This window comes from Cynocephalus volans, chromosome 9 (assembly GCF_027409185.1).
Source record: "Cynocephalus volans isolate mCynVol1 chromosome 9, mCynVol1.pri, whole genome shotgun sequence".
NCBI lineage: Eukaryota > Metazoa > Chordata > Mammalia > Dermoptera > Cynocephalidae > Cynocephalus > Cynocephalus volans.
In genome coordinates this window covers 82,033,888-82,053,833 of record NC_084468.1, presented here as the reverse complement: position 1 = coordinate 82,053,833, position 19,946 = coordinate 82,033,888, and the positions used below count along the sequence as shown (strand labels likewise).

The following is a 19,946-nucleotide window of genomic DNA, read 5'->3' as shown; positions in this document are numbered from 1 at the left end:
AAACCAGGAGAGTATGTCATGGAAGCCAATGAAGGAGAGTGAAGAATTTGGGACTCCAAACCATGTCTGTCTGTCTCTAAAGCCTACATCCCTATGCATTCATTTATCAAATATTTATTATGTACCTACTGCATGCCACGCTCTTTGCCAGTCACTGCCTTTATCCATTATAATATGAAGGGAGAGCTCCTCAAATGTGATCTAAATATGGAAGTACTAACTTCTGTACCAGTTCAGTAGAGAGACTAGTGATAATTGAAATGATTAATTTCCGTTATCTTAATTTCCTTAATGAGCCCTGCTAGAATGCATTTAGGAATCATGTATGAAAGCATTATTTTTTTATTTGCCCTGGTATCCCTAACAGCTTAGAGTATCACTTTAAAGCCATTCACGTATTCCGTAAAAGATTTGTTTAGTTTCCTACAGAGATATTCCTTTCTTTCTCTAAACCTGGCTACCCATACTTTTTAGCCACTATAATTAATGGCTGCAAAGTTCCTTAAATAAAACATATGGATAGAAGGCTGGATTCTTCATGTTTTGAGAAACGTTTAAGAGAATTTATATAAATTGCTTTAGAAGAGAAATACACTTTTGCTAATGACAAACAGTCTTGAAGCACTGACTCCATTTTGCTGCACAAACTCCATATTCGTATAAATATGTCAACTACTATACTTGGATTAAAATAAAGCAGCAAAGAGAGTTATGGGGGTACATCTGGGGATAATCATAAAATATTTTTTGCTTCCTTATTAAAAAATCCTACAATATTTGATTCTCATTAAGTCAAAAGTAAGTCTGATATTGAAAATATCAACGGAAATTAATATTTCTCCCCAAAAGAAAAAAGACAAATGTTCAGAGCCCCAATAAGGCAGAAGTCATAGGTGAGATTTTTATGGTGTGAAAAACAACTGGTTCAACTGCAAGGGCTGTTCCTGTTAAAAATACTGAGGCTAGTGCTATGCTTGTATAAATAACTAGGCCACATCAAAGTGACATTTTGGCACTCCAGGAGAGATAAATTATTGTAATTCAACATCTCCGAGAATATGCTCACAAATGGTAGAAATTTTACAAATACTAAATTGGATAGCAGTGATGGCAACAAGCCTGCATATTATTGTGTGCAGCAAGTGCTTTCTTCTCTGCCCTTTCCCCAACAATCTCAAACAGATGGTGGCCAAGAGAAGCATAGAATCTGTGCGTCTTGTCTGTCAAGCTCCTTATGTTGAAAGCATAAACAACAGTCTACTCTTCATAATCCAGGCATGAAATCATATCCACAGAAATGGAAAAGTTAAGCCAAGATCTAGGATCAGAGGAAAGTACATTCTAGAGCAGTTTGTACAATTCTGACTAAATGGAATCAAGGGCTTTTTAAAATTTTTTACTCAATGATTAAAAGCAAAATTGGACAGATTAAACTATTATCATTTCCCTAAGCAGTGGAGAATGCTGGTATGTATGCCATAAAGAATTGGAACAGGTGCACCCAAGGCTAAGTATCAAATATTTCCACAATTTTAGGAGGTTAGTTTCTTTCATTAGCATCCAGCCTTTCAACTTTAAGAACTCAGATTAAACTGGATCTAGAGTGTCCTAATTAAAGTGAGTGTGGGGACTTGAACTAGGTCCAGTTCTCCTTTTAATTTCTTACATCATATATCATCAAAATTTGGTACACACACACTTGCCTTTTTTCCCTACTAACCGACGTTACATAAAAATTTTCCATTGGTCAGAGTTACAAGTAAAAGAAATCCAGTATTTATGCAGACAAAGATAGAGATCTTAAATATCTGGTTTTGCCATTGTTCAATTAAAAATCCACAAGTTATTTTATTTATCACAATATACACAGGATTTTCTAAATAATCTCAATATCACTGCTCCAACTTCTAATTTTATAATGCGAAGACAAGTCCATGCTTTAATTGTGTAGGCCAATATGTTTCATGTTTAAAAAACAAAAAAAGGAATAAAGAACAAAAGAAATGAAACAAAAAAGAAAAATCTCAGGTAAAATATTTTAAGAAACAAAAGCAAAACTGAAGCACTATTCATAACTTCAGGAATACTACACAGGATCAGACTCTATGAATTTATTTAAAATATTAAATTTGTAGAATTTTGCACATATTTGGATGAGAAAACTGTAAGGACACATGTTACAATTATTTTATACTCATATCTAGAGTCCTGACATATCTTACTTGTATTTCCAAAGTAACATGAAACCCAAATGGGTTTGGCTTTTACCATTTTCCAACCAATTTATGTCTATTTATATAAATGTAAAAGCTGCCTAATCTCATAAATAAAGTAGAAAGGTACCTAATGCTTGAGCTGCCCATATAAATTGAATCCTTATCATGTAGGCAAAAAAACCCCAAAAAACAAAAAAGAAAGAAACAACTGAAGTAGAAAGGAAAATAAAATTTTAGGAGATTTTCCCATGTCAAACAATATCGACAATGTCTTTTATGGTGAATACAAGTTACTATAAAATTTAAAAATTTTACTACTACTAATTCTCTAAGATCTCTTTCTGAAAGTTATTAAATCTCCAAAATAAACAAAACTTACCATTATCCAAAGTTATGCTTGAATTCTATATCTTTTAAAAGCAGAGGTCATTGCTCAGCTATTTTATACTGGAGGAAGCAATGTATTTGTCATAATAACTAGGTTAAGATACATTTGGGCTTCTACATTTATCACTTTCTAGCTTGACATTAGAAATGTCATTATCCTGGGTCTTAGTTTCCTCATTTGTAAAACAGCAATAATAACTACTTCAAAGTGTGAAAGGTTTGTATAAGTAAAGTGTTTACTTAAAGTTCCTTGAATGTGCAAGATAAATGTCAATTATTACACCCTGACATAAGGTCTCACATGGTTAAAAAATAAAGCATCCATTCGTTCAATAACTACCTAGAGAAGACATAAAATATTTTAAATCTAAATATTCTTCTAGTATGAAAGACACATCCAAGAGTAAGATACCTGCCCCCGAAGAGTTTACCTTGTGGAGGGTGATATAGACAAGGAAATAGGCCATCACAGTGCTGTCAAGTTAGTGCTGCCAAGGGTGCTCATGGTCCCCAATAAAGTCTGTATCTATGTGCAGATCTGTCAAGCATAATTTTTTTTTCATGTGTTTTAAAACCAGAGTTAACAATTTTTTTTCCGTAAAGGGCCTGAGAGTAAATCTTTCAGGCTTTGTGGGCTTTATGGGCTCTTTTGCAACTATTGAACCCTGCCATTGTAGCGTGAAAGAAGCCATAGACAATATATAAACAAATGAGCATGGCTGTGCTACAATAACTCTTTATTTACAAAAATAGGTGGTGAGCCAGATGTGACCAAGTTCCATAGTTTGCCAACCCTAGATTAAACCATATGCATCAATTAATAAAAAATAATAATTCTTTCTGAAAAGCATACATGAACAAATCTAGATATTTTCATTTATAAAAGGTTTAATATTTTAATCTCAGGATGAAAAGAATACGAGAAAGAAGAGCTTTCACAGATGTGCACTTGCATCAACACTGGAAAGCTTCCATCATGGAAATAAATTCCAATACAAGAACATTTTGAAGAAAAGAAAGCAGGCAGTTAATGGTTGTTACTTTTATTTTTTTCTATCTAAGAATTATAATTCTAAACAAAAATCCACTTGCTCTAAGGGAGATAGAGCATATTTACGTGCTTCGTACCCCAGTTTTGACAATGGACAGCTCCAGTTAGGCCTTTATGGCAAGTGGACTGTTTAGTTTAATGATGTCAAAATGCAGGGGAGCAGATGGCAATAAAACATTATTAGAAGAGATGAAATACACGCAACTGGTAGCAGTTTACTTATTCATATAAAAATTTTAAAATGGAACCAATAAATCTATCCATCTTACTAAGCAAATCTAGTTATCTAGACTTATTACTGCAGCGCAAAGCCTACAATGAAATTTGGGATGGTTGTAGAAACAGTAATTTCCTTTCTCACCGCTATCTACTTTAGACCTCAAATAAAAGATAGAATTTATATCCACTTATAACTGAGATGCACATCACTCAGTCTTTGATCTAATCAAATCTCAAAAATATATCTGAGTCTTCCTGGGGGGAAAAAAACAAAACAAAGAATACATCAGATCCCTCCAAAGCTCTGTCCATAATGAAGTAAATAAGCTTTTATTGCTAAAATGTAGCACACACCAGAGGAAGGGTATGATAAAGGGTCGTATTAACTAGAATCATAGCTAGTAGATGTAAAATTTCGAAAATGGAGTTTAGATGCAAAGAAAATGTTACTTGAAACAGATTTTAGCAGTTGCTAGTCACTTAGTTTATCCTCCCCATGCAAGGAAAGAATCCTTTCTATCACATCCCTAACAGACTCAGTCCTCCTTAAATATATTAACTGATGTTATCTGTGACACAGGAAAATACACCATTCAGTGTAAAAATAATGGGTCAACTCACTATAGGACTATGGATAATTCTTTTGACATTTCTTAGACTCTATTACCTCATTCGTAAAATGAAGCCCATTTTAATTTTAAATTTTAATGACATTATCTTATTGTGCACTGAATAAAGATAATTTTTAAAATTGAAAAGTATTGTAAAAACAATTATTAATAATAAACAATGATAACTACCATTTTACTGTTAAGTGAGGTCGTTTGTTCCCTTCTAGGCTGCCCATTATATTCATGAGTTCCAAATCCTCAAATGGGGATGGTGAGAACTCCTCAAGACAGGATGCCACCGAAGTTAATGTCAACTGAATATCCATTCTGAAAAGCAAGTGTGTCCTTTTCCCTTTTTCATTTGACCAAAAGAAATTTACTATGTTCCTAAAAGACCTTCAAATGATCACAACTTTTATGTTACAGCTACTTGTGTCGTGCTTCTTCAAAACATGGAATAACTTACATTCTAAGAAAAAATCACTAGTTTTTATGTTATTATATAATTGAGCCCTTGCTTCTACTACATAGCAAAACTGTCATAGAGAGTAAAGCAACTTACTAATAAAAAGCATATATCCATATCACCTGATTCATTGGGAATGATGACTTAATAAGAATGTATGGAAATTGATACATGTTCAATATGGAGTATCAGAGGTTAAGAATGTTTACTACTAAGTGATAAAATACTACTGTGTATCGAATGTCAGCATAATTTCAACTAAATGGCTTTATTGTCCTCAGAAGAATGCCTGCCTCCAAGGACACATTTAACAATAATAAGAAATCCACTAATTTTTTGCCAACCTCAAGAGACATGAGAGGAAGAAGGGGTCAACTGTGAGTTCTGTGTACATATGTAGGGAAAATACAGTAATTTAGTCAGGCCCCCTTAACTCAGGTCCAGTTGGGGGTCGTGCAGCACATTCTTTGTAAACAAATTGCATGTGGGTGGAGTTAGTGCTCATGAACACCAATGTACCTTTTTAGTTTTGTTGCTATTGTGTGTTCTTCAGTTTCTGAAGCAGAAGCTGGCGGGTAAAGCTTGCATCTAAAAATAGAGCATGTTTACTCTGCTAGCAGCTGCTCAGTTTTTCTTTGGACTTTGCCAGTAGCAGTTGAGTTTCTGAGTTTCTCTTTGGACTGCTTAGCTCTTAGACGTGTGTGCTGAATAAAGACTACTCCTACCTCAACCAAGGCTCTAAGGACCTTTTTTCCAGTTACCTAGCTCATAGACCTGCATGTGAAGGGTTTGTGGACAGGCTCGAGAGGTCTGTGAGCTCCAGACCCATCCCTAGCTCTACAGCATACAATTAAAGAAAGCATGATGGGGGCATTCTAACATGCTATAGGAACTGCTACTAAAAACAGCAAAGTTTTTTTATTTGGAAAGGCTCTATGAAATGAAATGGCTCTACTATCAAAAGAAAATGATGATTAGATATTAGCTAATGTTGTATAACTCAATGTCTGAGGAAGAAATTATAACTTACTTATTAAACATATGTTATTACATTTATTGATTATTACAGATGTAAAAAAATCAAAAAATTTTGAAAGTGAGAAAGAAGAAAAAAACCTGTAATTAATGAAAAAATTTTTTAAAAGCCTATGGACTGAAGCTTTCTGAACTACATACAAATAATAACATGAATTTTTTACTTTTTGATCAATAGCTTGATAGAATTTCTCTTCTTTTGCCTCAGGAAAAAATTCTATCTCATAATGCCTATTTCCATGACAACACCTAATACAAGTGCTTCCTGCACAAGCAAACCATGCAATGCGGGATCATGCCAAGGCTACCAATCTCATATATGCAACTGTAAACACTGAAAGAAAGTCAACATTTAGAAAATGTTTATTTAGGGGAAATAAATGCACTCATCTGAGGAAGAGCTGCATAAATAATTATGTTATAAAAGTTAACATATTTCTCAAGTACAGTACAAAATGCAATCAATTGAGATTTCTATTTTATGACTTGATATATAAAAACCTTAAAGATATATTCAACCAATTTTCTGTGCCATAGCCTGGCTTTCTCAGAATCAAGTATAGTTTCTCCAAGCAGAATACAATTCTGTCTGTTTTAACAGAGGATACATAAGTACTCTATAGGGAATCAAGCTCCCTGGGAGGGGAATGGTTAAAACTTGCATCCAAGTCGGGTTAATGTGTAAGTACCTTGAAGTTCTCTTGCCCATGGAATTCTCTCCATTCCCATTGCTTCTGCTATGGGTAGTATTCATTACTGTATCACCATCTCTAGACTAGATTATCTCAACAACTTCTTAAACAGTTTCCAGGACTCCAATCTTAATCTTCACACTGAAGTTATAATGATCTTTTAAGCACATTAATGCTATAATGATCTTTTAATAATGCAAATATGATTTTGCCACTTCCAACTTACAAATCTTTTAATAGTTTCCTTTCAGCATCAAGTCCACCTTCTCTTACATTCAAAGCCCCCTTAAGCCATCCAGTTTTCTCTCTGGCCACTAGAGTCCTGAACATATGGAACTATTTGCCCTTCCTTCAAGAAGACACATTCTTCCAGAGTTTTTGCATATGCTATTCTCTCTCCAATTTATCCTCTTAAAAATGTTCAAGGGTCATTGACTAGATGTGATTTTGCTTTAGGCACAAACATTAAAATTTCATTCCTACATAAAACAGGACTTCACTATAAACAAACACATATTCCATCTCAAGATCATATCCTTGCAACTTTATCCAGGTCTCTTTTTCCCCTTTCTGCTGATCCAGACCTACATGCCTTCTGATCAGGGCCTTGTAACCTGATTCAATTCTTCTTTGCAACTTTTTAGCTGATTTCTATGTTATAAACTGGTGCTTTGCATCCAAGTTAATCTGGCCACAGCAACAAAATGGGTGACCCCACATCCCTAATATTCCTTCTGCATTCCACGGCTTGGTTCCAAAAAAAAATTATCGTGTTTTTTTGAGAAAAAATTCCTACCATAGGGTTTCAGAACTATTCTTATTTTTTCTGAAAATAAATACTATAATATTAGTTGTAGTACTGCTTATGTTCACAACCATCAATTCTTATGGGAGTTTAATTCTTCAAGGAGACTGGAATCCTCTTCTCCTTAAGCAATACATTTATTTTAATAGTAGCATTTGGCAGACAGTGCTTCCACCTTTGTTCAATGACTGTTGTAGGAATTTCAAGGCTGGTAGGAAGACAGAACAATATCTTGGCAAATGAACTGTGTATCTTCAAATCACATAAAGATGATATCCAAAATAAGACAAAGTGACCTATCCACCCACTTGCTTATTCACTTCTTGCCATTTACTGTGGGTCTATAAACTGTGCCAGGTATTGTTTAGGTGCTGTAAAACAAAGATTAGTAAGACTTGGAGCCTGTTTTTAAGGGGAACTAAAAACAGTTGTAACAGAGACATAGGTAAACAATTAAAATGAACAAGATGAATTCTATAATAAAGACGTCAAAATTTTGTAGGAGCCTAGAGAATTTTGTAGTAGCACTACAGGACTCAAGAAAGCTTCACAATGGAGGTGACAGCTGGTCTTAAAGGGTAAACAGAAGCTTGTCCAGGGGTAGACAGAATGGAAAAGCATTTCAAATAAAAGGAACAGCTTGTACAAAGCACAGAGGTGTGTGCCCAAGGAATGGTATGAACTTGTGAACTTTAGTCTGACTGGACTAGAGAACATGGGGAATAGTATTACAAAATGAGGTTGGCACAGGGTTGTAAGCGGACCAAAAGCCAAACATTTTACCTGTCGGCAGCAGAGAACCCAAAACATTTTCAAGCAGGGAGGTCACATGAGAACTGTTTTGTTAGGTGGTAAAGTTATTAATGCTATCACAAAAAGGAACCTTTCTTTGGGCATCTTCTATATACCAGGCACTGTGATATATATTATATCATTTGATCTTTACGATATTATAGGGGACTTTTTATAGATCCTTATTTTAATAGATAAAGAAGCTGGAGACTCACAAAAATACTAACCTTCTAAAATTCGTACCCCACAGAGCAGGCATTCCTATTCTTCAGCACAACCACTACTCAGAAAACTGCGTTCTACAAAGTGACCTGATCTACCTTATATTCTAATGAATTAATAATTCTCATTTCATATATGATTAAACTAAAATTTAAAAACTGATGCGTTCCAACATATAAAGGCTTTTCATGACTTTAAGACTGGATTTGTGAAAAACACTTGATTATATTTAGTAAATTAGTAATATTTAATACATATATTTGCATCTAATAAACTAAATTTACCGAATCCAGCATCCATAACTTAAACAGAATCCAGGAAAAATACTATACAGAAGATTAGGTCACCTATATAAACACAGGAACATATTGTTATGTTCCCATCTAACCACTTATTAATTGTATACAATATGAACGATTTGAACATAAAAAACCTACTAGATATACAATTATAGTAAACTGGAATTAAGTTTTAAAAAGTATAAATTCCTGATTCATAAAAAAACTCAACTTTTAAATATTTTTCGAGATTCAAGTCAATGTTTCTAAAGGTACTATTGCATCTTAATCATGAAAGTATTACCAAAAGACACAGGTCAAGTAGGAAATAGTATTGCCAGCTTACATAAAACTCAAGTTTAGAATCTTACTTCTTCTGTATCTCAATACTTCATTCAGACTATGAACTTCTGAACATTTTGCTTCCTAAAATATTTAGCTCTTTGTCAGTCACTGGCAAGCTTCTGTAGGCATGTGGTGGTGTATGTTAAACTATATGCCTGAGAAAAAGATGATCCAATCTAAACTACAATGCTGTTACATACACATCTAGTTCCTATATTTATCATCTGGTATATAGCATTACTGTGTTCTTGAAAGATTTCTTGGTAACAATGGCTATATAATACCACAAGTGAAATGATCTAAGATTTGAAGTCAGAACTTCAGTGGAAGTAATAGAAACCCATGACAGGCTCAGAACACACTAGCAGATCTTAAAATTTCCATCAGCCCTTTCAATACAGTTTTCCCCCCATTGTTTCAAAACTGCATTGTCATCACCCAATAGACAAAAATGTGACTAAGCTCTTGATCTGCTGGAGCTGGGATACACTTTTCTCTCCTGTCCGTGGACATCACAGCTTGAGACTCTTCAGCTTTTGGGTTCCAGAACTTACACTAAGGACACCATCAGCTTCTCTGGTTCTGAGGCCTTTGGTCTTTGACTGAGCCACACTACCAGCATCCTGTTTATAGATGGCCTATCGTAGGGCTTTTCTTCATAGCCATGGAGACATCCAGCAGGAGAGGCAGAAGCTCCGCAGAGACCACATGCCCTGTGGTGCCGGCGTGCGACCCAGCAGGTAGGCCTCACCACTACCACCCGACTCCATCCCCAGCCTGGCCAAGTGCATGCTGACCAGAGAGGCGGCTCCACAGAGAGGCCCAAGACCCGAGGCAACCACACACACAAGGCACTAGTGGCCAACTGAGCAGACACTGAGGTAGCCATACCAAATTGGCAAGCCCAGCAACATCCTACCCAGACAATAGTGTCAAACCTGTGGACTGTGAAAGCCCCTGCCACAATGACTAAACATCAAAGGAAAGATACCAGAAATATGAAAAATCAAGAAAGTACACCACCAAAGGGTAATAACTCTCAAGCTCTAGATCCTATAGAACGAGAAGCCCTTGAAATGTCTGACAGGGAATTTCGAGTGATAATTCTAAGGAAACTGAATGAGATACAAGAAAACTCAGCTAGACAACATGATGAAATGAGGAAAAGCACACAGGATCTGAAAGAAGAAATGTACAAGGAAATCAATGCCCTGAAAAAGAATGTAGCAGAGCTTGCTGAGCTGAAGAATTCATTCAACGAAATAAAACACACAACAGAGTTTAAACAGCAGGCTTGCAGAAGTAGAAGAAAGAACTTCTGACCTTGAAAATGGGCTGTTTGAAATAACACAGGCAGACCAAAAAAAAAAAAAAAGAAAAGAAAAAAGAATTAAAAACATTGAAGAAAATCTAAGAGAGATATCAGACAACTTTAAGCACTCAAATATCCAAGTCATGTGTATTCCAGAAGGGAAGGAAAAAGGAGATTGCATTGAAAACATTTTCAACAAAATACCTTTCTTCAGATTCAGGAAGCTCAAAGATCCCCAAACGTATTCAACCCAAAAAGGTCTTCTTCAAGATGTGTTATAGTCAAATTGGCAAAACTCAAAGACAAAGAGAGAATCTTAAAAGCTGCAACAGAGAGGCGTCAAATCACCTGTAAGGGAGCCCCAATCAGACTAACATCAGACTTTTCATCACAAACGCTAAAAGCTAGAAAGGAATGGGATGATATATTCAAAGTACTAAAAGACAGAGATTGTCAGCCAAGAATACTCTACCCTGCTAGGCTATCCTTCCGAAATGAAGGGCAAATAGTATTTTCCTCAGACAAACAAAAACTGCGGGAGTTCACTACCACACAACCACCCTTACCAGAACTTCTCAAGGGAGTATTCAGTTTGGTACCTGAAAAACAACTACCACTGCCATAAAAACCCAAGAAAAATCAAAACCCACTAGTATAATAAAAATGGCATCCATGAAGAGAAAACAAAAAAAAACTATTTACAACCCAAGGAACCAACAAATACAGAAAACAAACAGTAAATCAGAAAGAAAGAAACAAAAGACACTTAAGACATCCAAACAAAAATGAATAAAGAGTTACAATTAAATCAACACTTTTCAATAAGAACTCTTAATGTAAAAGGCTTAAATTCCCCAATCAAAAGACACAGACTGGCTGACTGTATTAAAAAGGAGGACCCAACTATATGCTGTCTTCAAGAGACCCACCTCACCCATAAAGACTCACATAGACAAAGAGTGAAAGGATGGAAAAAGATTTACCATGCAAATAGAAATGAAAAACGAGCTGGAGTAGCTATTCTTATGTCTGATGAAATAGACTTTAAACTAAAAACCATAAAAAGAGATAATGAGGGCCACTACATAATGATAAAGGGATTGATCCATCAAGAAGACATAATGATCATAAATATAAACACACCCAATGTTGGAGCAGCCAGATTTATAAAACAAACTCTATTAGACTTAAAGAAGGAAATAGACACTAATACCATAATAGCAGGGGACCTGAACACCTCACTGTCAATATTGGACAGATCATCTAGGCAAAGAATCAGCAGAGAAACACAAGATCTAAACAATACTCTAGATCAATTGGACTTGGCAAATATCTACAGAACATTCCATCCAACAACTTCAGAATATTCATTCTTCTCATCAGCACATGGATCATTCTCCAGGATAGATCACATATTAGATCACAAATCAAGTCTCAACAAATTCAAAAAATTGGAATTATCCCATGTATTTTCTCAGACCACAATGGATTAAAACTAGAAATCAATCACAAACGAAATTCTGGAAACTATACAAACACATGGAAATTAAACAGCATTCTACTTAATGACATATGGGTTCAAGAAGAAACAAGCAGGAAATCAAAAAATTCATTGAAACTAATGAAAACAATGATACATCATACCAAAACCTGTGGGATACTGCAAAAGCAGTACTAAGGGGGAAATTTATTGCATTAAATGCTTATTTCAGAAGAATGGAAAGATGGCAAGTGAACAAACTAAAACTTTACCTCAAAGAACTAGGAAAACAAGAACAATACAAACCCAAAGTTAGCAGATGGAAAGAAATCATTAAGATCAGAGCAGAACTTAATGAAATCAAAACCCAAAAAACAATACAAAAGATCAACGAATCATAAAGTTGGTGTTTTGAAAAGATAAATAAAACTGACAAACCATTAGCATGGCTAACTAAAAAAAGAAGAGAGAAGATCCAAATAACAAAAATTAGAAATGAAAAAGGTGTTATTACAACTGACACCTCCAAATACAAGGAATCATTCGAGACTACTATAAACAACTATATGCCAACAAATTTGAAAATGTGGAGGAAATGGATAAATTTCTGGACACACACAAACTACCAAAACTGAGCCAAGAAGATGTAGAAAATCTGAACAGACCCATAACAATAAAGGAGATTGAAGCTGTTATCAGAAGTCTGCCAACAAAGAAAAGCCCAGGACCAGATGAATTCACAGCAGAATTTTACCAAACATTCAAAGAATAATTGACACCAATTCTTTACAAACTATTCCAAAAGATTGAAACAGAGGCAAATCTCCCAAACTCATTCTATGAAGCAAACATCATCCTGATACCAAAACCAGCTAAAGATACAACTAAAAAAGAAAACTACAGGCCGATATCCTTGATGAATATAGATGCAAAAATACTCAATAAAATACTAGTTGACAGAATACAGCAACACATACATAAAATTATACACCACGATCAAGTGGGATTCATCCCAGGGATGCAAGGTTGGTTCAACATATGGAAATCAATAAATGTGATACACCATATCAATAAAATCAAACACAAGGACCATATGATCATCTCTATAGATGCTGAAAAAGCATTTGATAAAATTCAACATTCATTCATGACAAAGACCCTCTATAAGTGAGGTATAGATGGAAAGTATCTCAACATAATTAAAGCCATATATGATAAACCCACTGCCAATATCCTGAATGGGGAACATTCATAGTTCTTGTTCCTTTAAGAATAAGAACTAGACAAGGATGCCCACTCTCACCACTCCTATTCAACATAGTGTAGGAAGTACTAGCCAAAGCAATCACAGAAGAGAAGGAAATAAAGGGCATCCAGATCGGAAAAGATGAAGTCAAACTGTCCCTGTTTGCAGATGGCAAAATCCTATATATCGAAGAGCCTAAAGCCTCTACAAAAAAACTCTTGGAGTTGATAAATGATTTTAGCAAAGCAGCAGGACACAAAATCAACACACAAAAATCAGTAGCATTTCTATTCTCCAATAGTAAACATGCAGAAAGAGAAATCAAGAGAGCTTGCCCATTTACAATAGCCACCCCAAAAATAAAATACTTAGGAATTGAATTAACCAAGGAGGTGAAAAATCTCTATAATGAGAACTACAAACCACTGCTGAGAGAAATTAGAGAGGATACAAGAAGATGGAAAGATATCTCATGCTCTTGGATTGGAAGAATCAACATAGTGAAAATGTCCATACTACCCAAAGTGATATACAAATTCAATGCAATTCCCATCAAAATTCCAATGACATTTTTCTCAGAAATGGAAAAAACTATCCAGACATTTATACAGAATAACAAAAGACCATGCATAGCCAAAGCAGTACTGAGCAAAAAAAATAAAGCTGGAGCCATAACACTACCTGACTTTAAACTATACTACAAAGCTATAATAACCAAAACAGCATGGTGCTGGCATAAAAACAGACACAATGATCAATGGAATAGAATAGAGAATCCAGAAATCAACCCACACTCCTACTGCCATCTGATCTTTGACAAAGGCACCAAGCCTATACACTGGGGAAGAGACTGCCTCTTCAGCAAATGGTGCTGGGATATCTGGATATCCATATGCAGGAGAATGAAACTAGATCCATACCTCTCACCATATACTAAAATCAACTCAAAATGGATTAAGGATTTAAATATACACCCTGAAACAATAAAACTTCTTAAGGAAAACATAGGAGAAACACTTCAGGAAATAGGACTGGACACAGACTTCATGAATATGACCCCAAAAGCACAGGCAACCAAAGGAAAAATAAACAAATGGGATTATATCAAACTAAAAAGCTTCTGCACAGCAAAAGAAACAATTAACAGAGTTAAAAGACAACCAACAGAGTGGGAGAAAATATTTGCAAAATATACATCTGACAAAGGATTAATATCCAGAATATACAAGGAACTGAAAGAACTTTATAAGAAAAAAACATGCAACCCAATTAAAAAATGTGCCAAAGACCTAAACAGGCAGTTTCAAAGGAAGTTATACGAATGGCCAACAGACACATGAAAAAATGCTCAACATCACTCAGCATTCTGGAAATGCAAATCAAAACCACATTGAGATACCATCTCACCCCAGTTAGGATGGCTAATATCCAAAAGATTGTGAATGATAAATGCTGGCGCGGTTGCAGAGAAAAAGGAACTCATACATTGTTGGTGGGACTGCAAAATGTTGCAGCCTCTATGGAAAATGGTATGGAGGTTCCTCAAACAATTGCAGATAGATCTACCATACGACCCAGCTATCCCACTGTTGGGAATATACCCAGAGGAATGGAAATCATCAAGTCAAAGATATACCTGTTCTCCAATGTTCACTGCAGCATTATTTACAATCACTAAGAGTTGGAACCAGCCCAAATGTCCATCATCAGATGCGTGGATACGGAAAATGTGGTATATCTACACAATAGAGTGCTACTCTGCTATAAAAAAGAATGAAATACTGCCATTTGCAACAACATGGATGGACCTAGAGAGAATTATATTAAGTGAAATGAGTCAGACACAGAAAGAGAGATATCGCATGTTTTCACTTATTGGTGGGAGCTAAAAATAAATAAATAAATACATAAAAAACCCGGGGGCAGGGGGAGGAGATGACACAATTACTATTTCTTGAAATTGATATGACAAGTGAACAGAAAGGACATTGTTGGGAGTGAGTGGGGAGAGGGAGGAGTGAGGTTTTGGTAATGGGCCACAATAATCAACCACATTGTATATTGACAAAATAAAATAAAATTTGGAAGAAAAGAAAAAGTGACTAAAATACTTTAAATTAGTGACTTTCAAACTTTTTTTTAAACTGTAAAACATAGTAGGAAATATACTTTATCTTCTGATTGAAAATATGTGTGCTTGCATGCGTGTATAAACACAATTACTTATATGTAAGTATATATATATATGTATAAACTAAAACCATATTTTTAAAAAATGATACCTATATGTTAAAATACTTAATATGTTCTAATATTCTGATATTTTCTACACCATTCTAGTTCATTTTTTAAAATGCTGGCTACAATCCACTGAACTGACTATAATCCACCAAACTGATTTTGGGATCATCTAAGTGGGTCATGGACTGCAATTTAGTGATTTTGATCCCCTCCCTCCCTACTCTAGGAATTATTTTAAAATGATATCACTGGTAATATTCTCTCTTCCATGATCTGTGTGTATGGCGGAAAGGAATCACATCTATTGTTTTCCTTTTTTCGCCAATGCTAGAGCACAGCTATGTATTATTGAGAAAGACCCCTGAAGCTTTCAGCGTGAGAGCAGCAAAATCTACACAATCCACCTGCTTTAATGCTTTATCTGATCCATACAAGCCCAAGAACTCAGCTTTCCAGCTTCTATAGCCCTTTGGTTGGCACTGTTGTTTTCACAGGTGAGTTTTAAGTACACAAGAACCCATAATGACACAGATATCATCCAAATCAAAGAAGTTTTTCATTTGTATTAGGAAGTGCTTGAAACTACCAAGACTAAGAATAGATTTTGAGATTTTTGTTGTTATTATTGTTGTTGTTTTAAATATGGTATTGCATTAGGGCAGAATAAAAGAATTTCAGTGGTTGGGAATTTTCCATTTATTTTATAATTTTACAAAATAGTATAAAATAAGTAACTTTCACATAATATAATAACTTATTAAATGTCAGTTTATAACACGTAGAGCGAGATAAACAGCAGGAACTCAGCAAATATTTTCTGATTTGAGCTAAAGATTATGATGTAATTCAATTATGACTTCACAAGGGAAAACATTTTCTTTTTATAATATTATTATATAATGTTACATAATATCATACTGTTATAGTTTTGATCATATTAAATTCATTTACATTTTCTGGGGAAGAAGCATAATGTTTTAAATACTAACCATGTAAATCATGATTATAGTTGCTGTTATTTGCCTGCTTTGCTTATTCTAACAAACTCAATTAGACTCAGAGAAGAAAGGATTCCATCGCCCTCTTGTGGTAATCTTGCTGTACTGTATTCTCTAGGAGTTCACATGAATTAGAATTTTTTTTTTCCACTTTTAAGAGGCAGAGCAGTATTTCGACCATAAATTTCTGAACTTCCAAAGGCAGTATATACACTTTCTGCCCTCCACTGTATATATACTTTGTGCCCTCCCTTCAGTTTCTCCCTCAGAAATTTAATCTTTCCCTCCTTATTTTACAAAACACTCTCCTGTTAGATTCCAATGACCATACCAAAGGGATTTTTCTAAAAGTTACTTTCTGTATTCAAATGTACATACAAAATAATTACAGCAAATCTCCATTGTCATACACAAGCTTTAAGTAAATGGAAACAATTCCAATGTATATGGCTGAGCCTTGTCAGCATTTTCCCCGAAAGAGAATAGGTCTTGCTAAGTCAATTAATAGTCCAGAAATTTCAGAGGCTAATATTAGCCTGAATATTTTAAGCTTTTAAAAGTATAAAATAGTCTAGATTATATGCAATAACCTATACTCTTTCTCCCACAACATAAATAATTCTAGTTTATTTTACAAAATTAGCAACATGTAACAAATGCCACTACAAAATAAACTGTATAAATAATTAGTTCTTTTCTAAACATAATTTATTTATAATACTGGAATTTATTTAGTATCTAACATATTTAACACTGTGGAAAATACAAGAAATATGGATTCCTTATTAAATTAGTTGCAATGACAAAGGCCTGAACCAAGGCAGTGGCTCTGAGGACAGACAGGAGAAAAGACATTTGAGAAATACTAAGAGGTAGAATCATTATGTGTTAGCTACTGTGAGAATGGTGGGGGGAAGGATCTAAAGTGTACATTCTAGCTTTGGTGAGCAGATGTGCCACTCCCACCAATAGGGAATGATATTTTCAGACATGCTGCACTTGTGCCACCAAGAGACAGCAAATAGGTTAATGGGTTTGAGGATATGATGTCCAGGAGAGAGAGGACTGTAAATTATCAATGGCTAGGTAGTAAAAGGAACTTGGATGAGAGGTCATCCAGGGAGAGTATGAAGAGTAAGAAGAGATGAAGGCTGAGCTTCTATCTTCTGTTAAAAGAGGTACTTTCATTATGTAATCATAACGTTGTTCATGTTGGGAGAAACAGGAAATGATTCAGTTTCCCTTCATTTTGCAGATCAGAAAACTGAAAGTCAACGAGGTTAAATGACTTTATTTAATAAAGTAATTTATCTGTAGAAGTGAATGAGAACTCAGGTTTCTAGACTCAGCTCAAGTTGTTTCATCCTACCATTCAAATGTCCTCTTTCTAATACTGTGTCCTTCTTCCCCTTCTGCCTCATAAATCTTCAGAGAACAAGAATTTAAAAATCCTTTCTTCAATAGATGTTTGATAGCAATAGATGCTTCTGTTGTTGCTATCTGCACATATCATCAAAACTAAAATGATGCATTTCCAAGGATAACCTAACAATATAGTTAGTTATGAAATTCCAAATTTATAATTCAACACAAGCATACTGAGTAATCTGGGGAACAAGGAAATGCTCGATTCTACAATTATGAATAGCAAATGGTGAATGTATCAAACATACACAGAGAATGCTTATGAGACTCAAATAGCTATAGCTACTTTTTACAGACCTTTCTAAATCTTAGATAGTTGAGAACAGTTTTCATCAGTGAATCCTATTATATATCTCAGAACACATTTTCATAATTACCCTCACTTAAGAAAAGTAAGAAGCAAGAGATTTCTTTGGAATACCTGCTTGGTTTGGCCGTTGCCAGCTTGGTGACTTGATAACACTCGTGGATCCTGGAGGCTTGAAGGCGGCCGCAGTTGTAAGGCCAGCCACGCCTGGTCTGCTGGAGCCTGGGCTTTCCAGGCTCTCGGGCATGCTCCGTGCTGAAGCTACTGATGAAGCCCATTGCTGAGAAGGCTCCTCAGCATTACTATAAAGGAAATAAGGAAATATTTTTGGTGAAGCGGTAGCAATTTAACCTAGCAATAATCCTTTCTTTTTGAAATCTATTAAATCTTTGAAGAAAACAAAAAATTAAGATTTTTCTAAAAAAAATAGAAAAATTTTAAAATCATGATTGAGAGATTGCCTCTCTTTAAAACAGAAAACAAGAAAAGGAAAGGAAAGGAAGGGAACCAGATCGCATCTGCTTTGTAATTTGGAAACAATCTTTAGATAGAAAGATTTACCAAAGGATATTAGGCTACTTGAAAAACTTATACAGCCAATCCCTTCCTTAAACGATCAGCTAATTTCTTTTCCCTATTCCTCTTTGTCTCATCATTTCAGAAGAGTAATCAAGATTAAAACAATAAATTATTGGAGAATACCTGATAATCTTTATGAAATGGCATAGAATGCTTCCCCTCTCCCACATTCTTCTGGCATTTTATGAGCTAAGTTTTCCTGACACCTCACCAGTTACTCTTTTCACTTGCATACTCACTCTTTCACTCATTCAGTAAATATTTAAGCACCTACTATATATGTCAGATGTTGTGCTATGCACTTGCCAAACACTGATAAAAGAGATAACATCCCCTACACCTCACAGAATGTCCAGTGTTCTGTGTTCATAATACAGGGAAAATGATATAAGACTACCATTATCTTCTCTCAGCCAGAGTTATTTGCTTAACAGGAGACCTTATCTGTGCTGATTCCAGTTTGGTTTAGAAGATCATAAGAATTTTTTTACCAAGTCTTTTGTCATTTATAATTATATATAGTACATCATTTAAAACATAATTTGAGGAAGCCCAAATTATGAAATACACACTTTGGAATGATATAATTCTACAGCAGTGGTAATTTCTCTCAAGTGAAGTATAATAATAATAAAGATGATAATAATAATAATAATAACAACAACAACAACAACAAAATAATACTTCCTACTATATAACTTTTCAGTACTGGTTGCTTAAATAACTCCTTGCCAGAAACTTAATTCCTTAAATAACTGAAATCAACAGCTAGAATAGACTGATAAAAGATAGGGTACTATATTAATGATTTCAGTAAAATAAATACCCTTAATTATATTGTTTAAGTAGAAATTATTTCAATGACAAGAAACTTCAAATTCTATCATATCCACTCTATTATCAAATGAACAAAAGTACCTATTTTCCCCAATGCTTCTTGAATCTCAGATACCTAATGAAGCAGGTCTGAGACTGCCTATCCTTAGAAACACCTGATTGCAAGGTTGGCCCTTGACTGGCATCTGGGAACTTGGTTGGTAAACTGTTTCCTACAGTGATATAAAACTTTCTCTCAGTGATAAGAGTGGCTCATTGTGCCTAAACTGTTTGTATAAACAATATGGTTTATTCTGAACACCTGCTTTCCTTCTGAGAGTTTTGACTTTCAGTATGGGCACTGGATGCCTATGTAACAAGCTTTGGGTACTTAGTCTCTAATGAGCTTCTCTGTTAGACAAC

The 19,946-nt window shown here is 34.8% G+C and overlaps 1 protein-coding gene across 1 annotated transcript in view; it reads right to left on the bottom strand.

Moving 5' to 3' along the window:
- LOC134385629 (PDZ and LIM domain protein 5) overlaps positions 1–18,424 on the bottom strand; it is a 48,426-nt gene extending 30,002 nt beyond the window's left edge. The window contains exon 1 of the mRNA XM_063107368.1: positions 18,243–18,424. Coding sequence (XP_062963438.1) covers positions 18,243–18,375 — 133 coding nt within the window. The 5' untranslated portion in view covers positions 18,376–18,424. The remainder of the gene's footprint in view (positions 1–18,242) is intronic.
- Positions 18,425–19,946: the final 1,522 nt, after the last annotated feature.